We start from the raw sequence: 15745 nt of genomic DNA, 5'->3' as shown, positions 1-15745 counted from the left end.
CAAAAACATACCATATCTGTAGGACTCAGACATTCTAGGAGCGTCGATAACCTACTTCTGACACCCTCACGTTTCAGCAAGAAAAAAAACATCTGACAGAGCATTCTCCGGAGCAGCACCAAGAATATGGAACTCAAACCCTCCTTACATCAGAAAAATCGCCTCTACTCTTCCGTTCAAAAGAGAAGTAAAATCATTCCTGAAATGCAAATTCCTCCCGTAAACACTCACAGGTACCATTCCAGCTCTACACACTTATACTTGTCTCCTCTCCCTCACCAAGGACTGTAGGGGAGAGGAGGCAAGTTGCTCAGATTAACTTTGTCGCCTGTGCCCCTCCGATCTTTGACAAAACATGCTGATAATATGTACTTTATTTTGCTACTTGTTTTACTCGTTCTGTGTACTCATTGTAAAGCGCTCTGATACCCTACCCTGGGACTGGTCCGCGCTACAGAAAACTCTAAAAATAAATAATAAAATAAATTGGCATTGAATGTGCTTTAATTTATTTAAATACCTCTCATTAGTTGTTGTTTGTTATTCAAGCAGTCCCGCTCAATATTAGCCAACTCATTCTTTTGCTGATAAATGATCTTCTTTAATGAACCATCCAATTCCTGCTGCTGCTTTTGACAGAATTCTTGCTCCTATTGTGGACACAAATGTTAATTAGTGACACGCGCAATGTTACATACTCATTTTGAAAAATAGCTAAATTCATCCCTTTCTAAAGAGCTGGGACTTGACACTGTACGTTGTACCTATTGGAATCCACATGAAAAAGTAACAGATAGACTCAATTTATCATCTTAACAAATAAAGTCAAGAAAACAACATACCAGTTCAAGATATTAAAGATGATTCGACCAAAGTTAAATGACTCGCCCTGCTGTAGCATGCAAATGTAAATTGCTTCAGGGCATCCTCATTTGAGTGAGTTCCTCAACAAAGCACATATGGTTTTAAATCCAAAAAGAAATTGATGCTTATATTCAGTGCAAAAGATACTTGTTATGAATGTCAATATACTGCTACTAATGGTGATGATCGGTGGGTGGGAGGTTGGGGGGGGGGGGGAGGGTGCGATGACCAAAGATGACATGATTGTATTGTTGTTACCTAAAAAAAATGCAAATAAAAAGGTTTTAAAAATTTTTTTAAAAAAGAAGAGGGGCTTGATGGAAACGCCCAAAGGGCAACTGAGACATGTTGGTGGAAGGGCACACCGGAGGAAGAGGAATTTTCCTACTTGGCTCAAAGTTTCTTTCCCATAACCAATGTAAAATTATCTCATAGTATTCAGGTTGCGTTACTGAGCTAAAAAATCAACTGGGTAAAAGTTACATTAGTGAAAGTCTCAGCTATGTGCTCTGTCCTCATGAAAATGAGGAGGCCAGGAACAAAAAATGAAGTCTCTAGAGAAGCCAGGACTTAATTCTAGTTAATCCAAGGAATTGAGTGACAAAGAAAACAATAATTAGTAATGGCAAGCTCCAGCTTAAAAAAAAAATCACTCTTGCTTGTTCCTGTATGCAAGTGTCATATGGCTTTGCCAGGACATGATCAGAGTTAACAGATCGATTTGTTTCAATATTTATTTGTCCTGGTAATTACAGAAGTAAACTGAACATACTGTTGTAAGGTGGGAGCTATACTTCTCTCTAAAGAAGAAATTGTTCGACCTCAGAATAAAGTAGGTACAGTGCACACACAACTTCCTTGGGAGATACTTCCAATGTCAGCATAGAAATTGTATGGCATATCCCTTTTATGAAAAGGGAAGAAATGGATGAGCTAACGGCCATATAAACATTCATCTAAACTTGAGGTAGACAAATTATAATTCAGGGATTAGACTCGCAGGGGATTCTAACGGAGGCACAGTGCATGTGAGGGGAGTGTCTGTCCCTGAAATTACAACATTTAACTTTAACCAATTTCCTGGTGGCACCCATAAATATGTGACAATTCAACATGCTGAAAATGTAGATGTTGAATCCAACCTCTAACAGCTCTCTTGGAAGCCTGTAATTAGAATATCGGCCCATAGCAGTTAAAGTGCATGTACGTTTCACAGCATGTTGGCATTTCACATGTTATAGAAAATCACAATAGAAAACAATGGTGGACTGACTGTTGCTTTATCCCTAGTACCTGGAAAAGTGCCATCTGCAACCCAACATGAGTTGGCAAGTGCCATACCTAAGGCAAAAAATAACCTTTTTGCTCCTCGCAAGCATATAATCTCTCATTTCCTTCGTCCAAGTCCAATGTCGCTCTAATTTCAATCCTCAGTGTTTGAATGTGTGAAAATTCTGCCTCCTTTACCTTCTCTTTAATCAATGTAAGAGGACTTGGAAAGACACCTGATAGTCTTAAAAGTTTCCTGCTCTTATAAAATTTCACCTATAAAAACCCTGCAAAGCAAATATGTGGAATAATGTTTGAAATAAAAAAGACTTTTTAGAGAAAATCTCAGTAAAATATTTTGGTTTGACAGGTCCCTGGAGTAACACAGACCGTTAAAAAAAAAAGATATATATATGAGTTTAAGACGTTGAAGGAGAGAGGAAGCAATTACAACAACTAAGTATAATGGAAACTACTAGGGTAATCTATACCGCCCTGGCATTCTTTTCACCACGATTTTATAAAAATGCATTCATTTGTGAGAGTGGTTTCGAATTTGATAACATGATTCAAAAAGCGACAATTACAGGAGAAAAAAAGTAATTCAACACAATCCCACTGCACACAAAGAATGAAATGGTTACTTACCAGTAGAGTAGGTTTGCAGCGTGAAAAATCTTCTGGATTCACATGCTTTACATTATTCCCCCATCTAGTAGTTGGGTCCGGAATTGTCCTTGTTCTTTTCCTTTTTTTTGTGGGTGTCTTCAACCCTCATTTGGTGATAAACGATTGATATAAGACTGCACACCAGAAGTTCCTGTGTGTGCTCAGCATCTTCAAATTGTTATTTTTTCTCTCTTTTTCTGATATTGCTCTTTCTTCCCACCAGTTTGCTTCATCTCCCATTTCTGGGAAGGCGGGTGGGTCGCACATGAATGCAGAAAATGTTTCATGCTGCAAAACTACTCCTACTAGTAAGTAACCACTTCGTTTTGTAGCATGAATCCTTTTCTGGATTCACATGCTGTGCATTACATTTTGTAGCGGTATCCTGCTCCCTAGGTTGAAATATGGATTTGTTGGCAAACAAATGTTGTAGTACCTTCTGCCCTACATGTGCCTCCCCGTTCATTTGGATATCCATGCTGTAGTGTTTTGTGAAGGTGTGTGGCGATAACCAGGTTGCTGCCATGCAGATTTCGTCAATGGGTAAATTTGCTAGGAATGCAAGTATTGCACCATTTTTCCTGGTTGAGTGTGATTTAGGATACAGAGGTAATGTCTTGCCTACTCCGGTGTAGCAGGTTTTGATAGTCTCCACTATCCATCATGTAATTGTTTCCTTGCTTGCCTTAGCACAGGAGAAAAATAATTGTTTTCCTTGATGAAAACCCTTTGTTTTTGTAGATAGTAGATTAGTGTCATCCGTACGTCCAGTGTGTGGAAACCACTTTCGGCTGATGTCTTTGTTTCTTTAAAGAAAGCTGGGAGTGGTACGTTTCGGTTGACGTGGAATTGTGATACCACCCTTGGTAGGAACTGTGGATTTGTTCTGAGGAACATTTTGTCCTTGTGGATGTGTAGGTAGGTTATTGTATTGACAGTGCTTCTAGCTCGCAGACTCTGCATATTGATATGATCACTATTAAAAAGGTTGTTTTCAGGGTTAGAAACTTTAATCTGCCTTGTGCACAAGTCCAAAAAGCTCCTTCATCAATTGTGTTAGTACAGTGGTTAAGCTTCACATAGGGGCTGGTACCGCTCTGGGTGGTGCCACACATATGAGCCTTGGAGGAGTGTTTTAACTACTAGAAGTGTGAAGAGGCTGTTTTGTGAAGTACCTCTGGTATAAAAAACTACTGTGTCTAGGAGTACCTTTAGTGACCCGTAGTTCAGACCACTGACAATTAGTATGTGAGGTATGTTAGTACAGTCTCCTGGTCTGTTCTTGGTTCCATCCTTCTGTTATCTATGCACCAGTGGATGCATCTGATCAATGTTTACGTGCAGCATTGTCTTGTGCTTGATTTACAGGCTTCTCTAAGAATTTCCATCATATTGGGGGTAGCTGTAGGTGAGTCTAAGCGAAGTGTTGCTGGTTCTGGATGGTACACTCTTACATTTTGCATAATTGGCAGGTCCTGTTCTGCCTTGATAGGGATCACGTGCATCTCCAGCAGGTCTGAATACCATGTCTGTCTGACCATTGTGGGGCTATAAGAATGAGCGTTGTCCCAGGTTATCTGGCCTTGTCCAATGTCCTTTGGAATCAGGTGAATCAGTGGAAAGGTGTATGCAAATATCCTTGGCCAGTCAAGTGTCAGGGCATTCTTCTTCGATTGGCGGTGCGGAAACCTGGAGTAGAAGTTTTGGCATTTTGCGTGCTTGCGAAAAGGTCCATGTTTGGAGTGCCCCCATACCTTGAAAATGTTGTTTAGCACCTCCTGTTTTATCTCCCATTCAAGGGAGGAGTTGTCCTGCCTGCTCAGTCTGTAGGCCTCTGAATTTTGTTTCCCTGGCAGGTGAATTACCCATAGTGTGATTCTTCTTGGAATCACCCACCTCCACATTACCAGAGCTAGCTTGGACAGAGGGAAGGACTTTGTCCTCCCGCTAGTTTGCGGAGGTAGAACATAGTTGTCGTGTTGTCCATTTGGATCAGTCCAGTCTGACCTGTTATATATACTTGGAACGATTACAAGGCAAGAAAAGCAGTCTTCATCTCTATATAATTTGTGGGTTTCACAGCATCTGTGGGATTCCAGAGTCCTCTGATTTTCAGGCTGCATGTGTGCGCTTTGTACCTTTGATGAGACAACCACTAGATCCTCCCAGCTTGCAGTGGCTTGTGATCATACACTGCAGATCCATTCCTGAATGGAGTGCATATGCAGTCTTGCATGCGGTATGAGTGGGATGCATGATGACATCATGCCTATCAATTCCATGGCAGTCCTCACTGTCAGAAACCTACCATCCTGGTAAAGGAGACTTTATTCTGCAATCATCTCTGCTCTCTTTAAACTGGGTACGCTAGTGCTGTCTTTGAATTTAAGGTTGCTTCCAAGAGCACCGTCACTTGTTCCAGTTGTGGTGAGGGTTTCTTGATGTGTACTGTAAAACTGAGCTGTTTTAGTGTTGCAATTACTCTGTGTATGTATTTGTGGCATCTTTCTTTTGATTGTGCTTTTACTAGCCAATCGTATAAGTACGGATAGACATGAATGCCTTGTCTTCTTGGGAAGACTGCTACAGCAGTTAGAAACTTTGTGAATACCCTTCATGCAGATTTTATCCTGAAGGGTAGCACCCTGAACTGGCAGTGTACCTTGTTGAGGACGAATTGAAGATACTTCTTCTTAGGTATGTGTAGTTAAGCGGGAAGTATAAGGAGGCCATATAATCCCATTTCCTTAAGACTAGTATTACTCCTTGCACAGTTGTCATCTTGAAGTGTCGAGTTCGTATGAACGTGTTTAGAAAACGGTCCTGCTTGTGGACCTTCTGTTTGCGGTACTTCCTCTCCTGAAGATTCCTCTCAACTGGAGGGCACCCATGGCCTTCGTAATGTCGTTCTCCTTTAACTGTTGTGGTGTATTGCCTACCACCTGTCCGAACAGAGCTTCGCCTGTGAGAGGCATGTTAATAATTTATGCCTGTATCTCTGTCTTGAATCCTGAGACTCTGAGTCAGGCTTGTCTCCCGAGTGTTGTCCCGGTGCGCATCTGCCTGCTGGCAGTATCTGCTGCATCAACTGCTGATTTAAGGCAGGTACCTTGGCCCTCCTGTGGCACTCTTCAGGAAGGCGCTGCATAAGGCCCTCTTTTGTCCCAATGCGGATTTCCGTAGTGGTTAAGGAATGCCCTGGAGTTTGCTATTCTCCAATGTGTGGCTGCCTCTTCATCTTTCTTCCCACCAGATTGAGCCTCGTGCTCTCCTTCTCTGAAGATGGCCCCGTTGATGTGGGGACATTGTTTCTCTTATTCGTTTTGGAGACAATGATGGAATCTGCGAGGAAGTTGCCCATTATCTATTTAAGGTTCTGAATGGAGTGTTTGTATTTCTTCTCCCCTAGAGGCGTTGGAGCTCTTGCAGTGGTCAGTTCTCGAAAGGCCTCTTTCTTCTGGTCTAGAATGCCAAGGTGCATGGGCAAGTAGAGGTTAGCCTTTTGTGAGGGCCTCATGGTTTCCAGTAGGAATCATGCTTCAACTTTCTCCTCTTCTAGCTGTACCCCATAAGTGTTTGCAGCCCTTTTGATGAGGATGTTGTATAGGGACAAGTCGTCAAGTAGTGAAGGTCTTGAGGGATAGCTTTCTACCCCTTCCCCGGATGACCATAGACTCTTCTTTGACCTCATAGAACTCTTCTTGTTCCTCCTCATGTTTCTCCGACATTGCCAGGGCCTCCAAGCCTAACTGGTCGTCTTTGACCTCGGTGGTTGCCTACGGCCATGTCAGAATAAAAAATTCATTTAGGGAGGCTTCAAACTCCACCTTTCTTTGAAGCCGGCCCGCCATTTCTACCTTGAGCCTTCGCTTCTTTCGCTCAGCCTTGAGTGCTCTTTGCTTGGCGTCGACCGTTGATGTAACTCTTTTTCAGTGTCAATGACACTCCCGGCCTCGATTCCTTGCCCTTCTCTCTTGCTCCTTCTCAAGCGCTTGGTTGAGACTAAGGCCTTGAGGATTTCTCCCATTGGTGCCCTTTAGTTGGGACCAGTGTGGTTTTCTTTGTTTGTACTGACCTTCTGTCGTTGGGTATTTCGACGCAGAGTCAAGGACTTGGAGTCTGAGGACTTACATCTATGCCTTTTGGCAGCTTGATTATTTTTTACTGTTTCTTCTCAGCATCCTTCTGCTATTTCTCAGCGCCCTTCGGCGATTTCCCCGCCGCTTGTCTTTTTCAAACATTGGTTGAGGAGTCCTCGAGTTGGACTCCCCTCCTCGAGCCGGTTCGGCCTCCTCGAAGTACTCCTCATCATAGGATAGGCCGAGATCTTTCAGAGATTTCTGCATCTTCTGTGCTAGCCATGGTGTAGTGTTCTAGTCTGAAGAAGTCGTACTGCGAGTGCCTTGGATACGAATGTGGCACAGTCGTCGCAGTCCTTGTTGTACCTTGGCAGGCAAAGGTTGTAGATCTTGTGAGGGTCTCTTTTGGCGAATCTGTGATTACAGTTAGGGCAGAACTTAAAAGGGGTATTTTCCATGACTCTTTAATGCATTCCCCTCTTCATTCTCCGGCCACGTGGACATTAGTAGCGGGTTCCCCGTCGGGGTCGAGAAGGCTCCTCTCCTCCTTTCTTTAGAACTTCTCTTGGTCTTTGGTGTTCTTTGTTGATTTTTCGAATTGTTGTTTTCCTTTCTCTCTATGATTCTTCCGAGATCCCCGGTCATGCCTCCAGACCCAACGGCGGAAAAAAAGAATCTGAAGATGGCAACAGGAACAAGGAGAATTCTTGGCCCAACGACTAGATGGCGGAATAATGTACAGCATTAAGAATCCAGAAAATAATTCATGCAGCAAAACTGGATTTACAACTGAAAATCACACGCCAGTATATCACATGTGTTTACTGTATATTATATAAGTGAATAATTAAGTTAATCTTCAGGTCTGATTAGAAAGTCTAATTGCCCACTTTAATTTATAGCAGAACTTTTGGCAATATATTTAGTTCCTCCAGAAAATAAAGAGTCCCATTTAAAACAATAATTGATAAAAATCCTATGGATTTTATTACCGACACATGTGGTCCTTTAAAGAAGGTAAGGACAGACCAAGTAAAAAAATATACTGCAGGCAAAACAGACTTACATCCTGCAGTGGTGCGTTGAACAGTGCACAAGACGACAACTGAAAAGACTGAATCATAACTTGCGCAACACCCTGTGAATCAGAATACAATTTACCCCCCATGTAAATATACAAACAGCAATATTTTTGAGTTGATACATTTAGTTCAAAATACTAAACTCGCTGTCATTTGGTACACCTTATAACATAGCAAGTAAAAACTGTTTAGAAAAGAAATACAGTGAAGTTATTTGTTCAATCACAAAAGTCGAAAGCATTGTTTCAATACTGTCTTCTCACTAAACAGAATGCTATATATGCCCAGAGCCATCCAAATGCTGATGTTATGTAAACAAAATATTTCTCAAGCTTAGAAGCACACTGAGCAAATTTTCAGGAAAGAACCATACTTTTCTTTAGTAGTAAGTTAAAATGATCAAGTGAAGAATTATAAGACCAGATTTATTTCACCTAAAATTACCAGCAGTACTCCATCAGAAACGTATTAGCTGGTCAACCTCTAAATCTACTCAACAGGATGCCACCAAAAGGCAATACACAGTGTCTGCACATCACCACAAATAGGAACACTTTGTGGAACTGATTGTCTATGTTCACTTAGAACTGCATTAAATCTCTGTTCAAATGGTTATAATGTAATGCCAATGGAGAGTCAAACAAATATTAAGCAGTGCAGGCTTTTTATGGAAAAAAATGAAATTTTGCTCCTTCCTCGTTTATTGTATGTTCCGGTCTGCCATTTAAACATTCCTGATGTGTAGTACCGGAAAACAGATGATAAATTACGGCAACTTTTGCTGTCCTTACTTTTTTATTTCAAATGACTGCCAAGTGAGTGATTGTGTATGGGTTGAATCTTAACTGTGGTGTATTCCGTTGGAGCAGAAAGGATACTAGGCATCTTCTAGATGTCAAAGGCAAAGGCCCTAGGGCTCCATCCTACTAAAAAATGACAACATATTGGGCAGATATACAGACACTGCGACATGCTTTGTATACACACCGTACGCATATACACACGCTTAAAAAATGATAGGGCAAAATAACAAAATATGGAAAGTGTGTGATGTAGTTGCAAAGAAATTACAGTGTTTTACAAATTACACACACAAATTTGTGAACACAACAAGAATCCACTGATGGGTTAGAGCAAAACAACAATTAGTTAACATTACAATAAAAAAAGCAACTATCAGGCTATGTGAACAATGCTGCTTTATAGTAGCAGAAAACCTCTGCTACTGTCATTACCTGGGCATGCTGGGTTTGTGCAAGCTCCTCTTTCCTGCGCTTCACAAGCTCTTTTTTCAGCTCTTTGGGTGCTTTTTCAGCTTCACTTAATACCTACAGTATAAGCATGCAGAAGGTGGGGAAAGAACTCTTTTCTCAAGCCCAAGCGCTAATGTCAAATGGACAGAGCATCCTCCAGCATGCATTGCGTGAGGTCAAGCGTATGCGTTAGTTTGGTGAAGGGTATGGAGAGCATACATGCTTTGTGTACCTGTTACATGAAAATAACTGGAGGAAAAAATAACATTCCCTTGGCATGCAAAGTGACTCAAAATCTGATGAACACTGTACAGCACCATTTGTTGTGTTTACATGAAAAAGCAAGAAACAATATTCAAGTACTGAATAGCCATATAATACTCTTTTTGGGATGACCAAGTCCATATAAATTTCAGGAATAAATCGGAGCATACCAACATATAAGCTTATCAATACATTTATGTATTGATCAGAAATTAATTAAAAGTAGGCTTCATATTTCCCAACATTGGGTTTACACTATTAGTTTCGTGCTTTTCATATCAACGGATACAAATGGGAGATTAGTAGACCTTTATACCGAACTTTCACAAATCTTCAGATATATTGCTCAAACACGAAAGCACATGCTTATTAAGAATGCACAGCAAATGCCCTGATGATTTAACATGTAATGATTGTTAAGAGAGGATATATGGCATCTGTCTGGCCAGCGTTACTTCTCAGACTGCAATGGTTACCTAGTACACACGTTTTTAGAAGTGTCATTTTAAATTAAAAGGATAAAGCTTATTTTAGTTATCAGTGCAGCACATGTGACAAAAAACAATATTTCCTTCCCCTCAATACTCCTCATTTCACAGCCAACATACCCTACTCCGGACTTCTAATTACTTTTGGCCTCATTTTGGAGTGACGGTAGGGTTTTGAAATTTATGAACAGTGAGGATGAAGGTCGGCATCAAAATCATTTGGCTGAACCCACCGTTTAGGGGAAAGAGAAGCACACCGCAGTGCGGACCTCTCAATGTGGTTTTGAGTTTTCCTGCATATGTATTTTGAACTAAACTTTGTGCCAGTGGAGGTATCTCAAACACGAGGGAGAAGATGGCTAATATATTTAAAGCCACCACAACTCACATAACTGTGTTTTGAAGGTCTTGGATTATTGTGCTGGGTGGGACCTGAGACTATGTCTAAGAGCATTACGATGGTTCACCTAAACTCCCATGCTGCAGTTTCATGTGGTCTATTTGGTGGGATATTTTTAATTCTGGTATAACAGTTAAAGAGTAGCTGAATACTATTGCCTTTGATGAAATACTTCAGCTGTTTCTGGGTTAGAATCCACTTGCAAGAATGCAACTGGAAGAAAACAGGAGCTATACATACCAGTAGAAACACACATAAGAGACTATCTTTCTGGAACTCTAGAAAAAGTGTGGAGAGAGAGTGGTTGGCACCATAATCTGTAAAGAGTGAGCTCAGGTGATAATATGGCTTGATGTCTAGAAAAGGGTAATTGCCAACTTGTTAGCAAGCCCTCATGTCAGTCATGAGAATGGAAGATATGCAGGTGTTTCACAGTCAAGCGACTATGCCACCTCCTTTAACAGGAAACAGATGGTGCCCCTGATACTTGCTAAGGACACTCTCAGGCAGTGCAGACTGATTTCCAAGCGTCACTTGCCTGGAAGTTCATATGCTGCTGACACTTTTGGCCGCTACCATGTCCAGGACATTTTAATAAAAACATATTCTGAATACTTTATTAAAAATGAGTGGGGTTTTGGAATTCAATGAAGGGGCCGAAACAAGGATTTCTATTAGATGATGTGGGTTTCTTTCAATAACTATGTTATGAATGCTGTAATTGTGTGGAATTGCCACCTTTAAGAGGACAGATGTTGGATGTACTAAACGTGTACTTAACGAACTAAGGAATGTAATAACTGAAGGAAATTAAATAATTGTAAAATCAATATTAGATATCTAGCCTTATTTGAACTTCTTTAACCATCTGTGGTTAAAGTCTGAACCATAACATTAACTTGTAGGCAACTAAAGGCTAATCCCAAGAGAGAGATTGTGAGAGAGATTGTACAACTAAGAAACTAATATCTTTGGCCCATCAGTTAAACCCTTCAAATTACCAGACTTGTGTTTACATTGTTAGCAAATGCAATTTCTTATATAGCAGCACAACCACCATAAAGACCCAACCACCAGCAAAAGTGGGAGACTCAAAAATACAGAAAACAATGAATTAATACAAGGCAAAACAGATAGTTGAACAATTAAGAAGGTAGATTGTATGGCTACATTTCTTCACCTTCGTATCCCCACCCAAACCACACTAAAAACACACACACAAACACAAACACACACACACAAACACACACCAACACGCACACCAACACACGCACACCAACACACGCACACCAACACACACACACCAACACGCACACCAACACACACACACCAACACACACACACCAACACACACACACCAACACACACACACCAACACACACACACCAACACACACACGCCAACACACCAACACACACACACCAACACACACACACACACCAACACACACACACACCAACACACACACACCAACACACACACACACACACCAACACACACACACCAACACACACACACCAACACACACACACACCCCAATACACACACACACCAATACACACACACACACCAATACACACACACACCAATACACACACACACACCAATACACACACACACACCAATACACACACACTAACACATTCAGGAATTTACATTGTGTTGCTGTACAGCAGTACTGGACCCCTATTCAACAAGGAGAGCAAGGGGTACACCACTGTAAGCTTCTCAGAATTACCTTTGTGCTATTCTTCAGGGAAAATGGCTGTAACTACCATACTCAATCAATCATTCGTATAACACGTTAACAAGGATAGCATAACTTACAATTGGGCCTCATCTCAATGAAATTTGAATTGATACTACACATTATGTAATCAATTTCTCTCTCTGAGGTCAACTGAGCTTTTTTGGGCATCTTTAATAACGGCAAACAATTATTTTCAAGATATATAGATACATACATGTAAATTGCCTGTGACCTGAACAGCTTGCGGTACACAACATTTTCTGGAAACGGTCATGTTAAACTAATTCATAAATGCGATGTACGGATTCATATACATTCACAAATAAGGCAAAGTTTCCATTTTTCTAACATGCAAAAAGAAAATGTGGATTTATGCAAGCCTAATGCATTCAGTGGAATGAAATGAAAGAGGTACCTTAAAGAAAACTTGTGTGTGCCTCATTTTCAACCAATGCAAGGCATAGTGGTGAGACCAGACTGCTTTGTAGATATACAAGAAAATGTAAGGACCTTCTAAAAAAAATAAGCATATTTTTTTAGAGGGTGAAGCTAGTGCTCCAAGCAAGCGCAAGTCAGCGGTTAGGTTCAAACAGCCACAATAGGGGGATCTTTGGCTGACACATGCTTAGGTCACCATCAATGTTGCTTTAGCTCTGTCGCAAATGCAATGTTACACTATGAAGGCGATGAACCATATAGAAAGTAGCAACATCAGATAAGTGATAGAATTCCATCAACCTACTCTAAAACCCAAGTGCCAAACATGAAATACTTTCTAAGTGGGGACCGGTTTCTAGCTTTCTGTGAAGTGGTAAGATATTGAACACAGATGGAACTGCTTTAATAATCTCCCACAGTAGACCAACAATTTGCTTTGTGACGTCCACCTTGGCTTCCATCCATGCCATGACAGAGAAACCACATTAACGAGTTACAGAGAACAGCTATCCAAGATCAAGGGCAAATATGTGAGGTCATACTACATGAGCTTTTAGCAGGGCTTAAAAATATTAAATAGGCAGTCAAGATGGTGGAGGAGTAGGGTGTATTTATCCGTCATGATGTCTCTAAATTAGCCCTGTGATAAACAGTCAATAATCGGGTCACCAAGCCCTCGGCGGAGAGGATCACTCGCATTGTTGTGAGCTCTCTATTTTACACAGATGCAATCAGACTGTGACATGGCCTATTGATGCTAATGAACTCTGTGTCGCTGGGGCAAGCTTCTGACAATGGATGTCCCCATTTAGACAGGAGTGAAATGAGCCTTGGCAACAAAGACATGCCAACTATATGAGAGAAACATAGCAAACTATTACATCAGAGGTTAAGACACGTAGAGGTGAGGAGGAACAAGAAAACATTAAGGGTCATCAAAACTCTAAGGTCTAGCTCCTGTGGGGCGCACCTGGTTTCAGAAAACAGACAAAACCTCTAGGCAACAGAAGGAGACGCCAGAGGGAGAAGTAGATCAGCACACGTCTTGCTTCACCCCTTCACAGACATGATGGTGGGGAGCACAAAGGCCAGTGAGAGTCAGAAAGTGGCAATGCGAATACCAAATTCTCTTGGGAAAGCAGTGAAGGCCCTACACAGAGGGCACTAGGTTGCGGCTGAAGCACTAGATAGTTTGGAGGAGACGACTCTAGGCTTTACTGTGACAAGGAGTGAGTGTGAAACACTGGAGGAGAGTGACTGCACTCAGATGCCAAACCAAGGGCCAACCACACAGCCTCGAAAATAGAAGGGCATGGCAAACGTCCACAATGGAGAGCCGTCATAAGAACTAATGTGGGTAGAGACCAAGAAATACGTGGAGAAGTAGGCAACAGTTACTTAGAACCATCAGCATGTACTTGTGTCATACATCCAGTTCCTCAAAAGCAGTACTGAAGAGCGCCACAATTCTACTGTATGTCCTCTCCTACCCCTGTATCACTAATTACAAAAACAGCGAAATCCAAGTTTGAGAATCATCCTCTGCAAGACCTGGAGGTGACTGCATATCCTTTCCCAGCAGAGACTCACCTCTTAGGATGGACCTATGAGCCCCACTGGTGAGCTCAATATTGCAGCATCAAAGGATAATAAAGGACACTCCATAAAAGAAATGCTGACCAGATCTATATTGCTGAAGCAAGACAAGCCATAAAAGTAGACAATGGAAATCACCAGATGCGCCCAATCTCTTACCAGAGAGCAAATCTCAAAAAACCCCGATCAACAGTCAATACATGGAATCATTGTTCAAGAGACTCTAGGCAATGACGCTGTCTTATATTCGCATATGAAATGAGAACTGGAAAACATCAAGAAGGACGCTAATAGAAACAAGAAAAATGGCAAACAAGAGTTCCTCATGCTAGAAATAACTGCAAAGCAGGGGTGGAACATAGATCGCGAAAACTTAAGACCGTAATGGATGGGATGAAGGACAGGTGCTTGTTGCGGGCTGATAACTTTGGTGCAGTCAATGCAGCAGTACATGACTGGGTGACTCAGACGGGGCTCATAGTCACCTGAAGAGACCAACCCTCTGAGGCTGCATATTATATTTTCTTTTCTAATGCTCATCACACCAGTGAAAGTCTGCACCACTTCGTAGTCACCTCCACTCTCAAGCGGGAAGAGACGACGTCATAGATGGATGTATAGACCTACCTGGCAATGTTCCAATACCTATTGAGATTCAGCTTTTGCCAAGTAGTAGTAAGTGGCAACAGAGACTGAGGAACAGTGTACTCCATGATTCACAAATGGTTCTGGCAAAAAATTACAACAGGAAGGTGAGTGTAAACACTCATTGGGGATCGCTCAAAGCAGAAGGACTCAACTAGAGTTCCAGCTACAAAAATCAGAGGGTATACACAAGAGAAAGGGCAACAAGATTTGAAGAAAATTCACCTCGATCCCAGGTCAAAGGTTTAGATGTAGACAAGGTGAAATAACAACCTTTGAGCAAAATATGCAAGGAACATCATAACTACCAACAGAAACAAAACCTGAACACTCGAATATTGTGATCCAGGCATTACAGACATCTTTGCCACCTACTATGCAGACCTGAGCAGAGGATCTGGCTTTCTCCTTTGTAGAGTACTATTTGGAGGGAGTAGAGGTTCACATTCTCATAAGCGAGCAAACAGAAAGCCTAGAACAGGACATTGACCAGAGGAAACAGCTCCTGCATTTAAAAATATCAAAACTGCACAGCAGGAGATCCCCAAGTTTGACAGTTTCTTACCATCATTCCAACTAAAAGTTTTGCAACTCCAGAAACTGATTAGACTCATTCATAGCACATGGTCTTACAGCACAATCTATGTTCGAGGGTGCGGTAACAGTATGAGCCAGTACAGCATATAATGTCCGATCTGCATATCGAACATTGATGTAAAAATCTTCACAGGTGTTCTGGTAACAAGACTGGATCTGCTCATGCCAGTCTTGTTGGACCTGGACCAGTTTGGCTGAAACTGTGAGACAACACCAAAAAGGTTTATGCAAATGATAAATAACATCCATAGGACCTGGAAGAACAGAATTCTGCTTCCTCTAGCTGTATAAAAGACATTCAAATGGGACAACTGGTGCTTTCTGGACTACACACTGAGTAAATCTGCATCA

At 41.5% G+C, this 15745-nt stretch overlaps 1 protein-coding gene across 2 annotated transcripts in view; it reads right to left on the bottom strand.

The window, feature by feature from the left end:
* SLK (STE20 like kinase) overlaps positions 1-15745 on the bottom strand; it is a 377115-nt gene that overhangs the window by 121523 nt on the left and 239847 nt on the right. The window contains exons 13-14 of one of the 2 annotated variants that reach the window (XM_086922732.1): positions 9199-9291; positions 521-650 (exon numbers count right to left, since the gene is read on the bottom strand). In XM_086922732.1, coding sequence (XP_086778858.1) covers positions 521-650; positions 9199-9291 — 223 coding nt within the window. The remainder of the gene's footprint in view (positions 1-520; positions 651-9198; positions 9292-15745) is intronic. The other variant, XM_086922733.1, reaches the window with a different exon arrangement.

Source organism: Lissotriton vulgaris, chromosome 5 (assembly GCF_964263255.1).
Source record: "Lissotriton vulgaris chromosome 5, aLisVul1.2, whole genome shotgun sequence".
Lineage (NCBI taxonomy): Eukaryota > Metazoa > Chordata > Amphibia > Caudata > Salamandridae > Lissotriton > Lissotriton vulgaris.
This window is presented reverse-complemented; position numbering and strand designations above follow the sequence as displayed.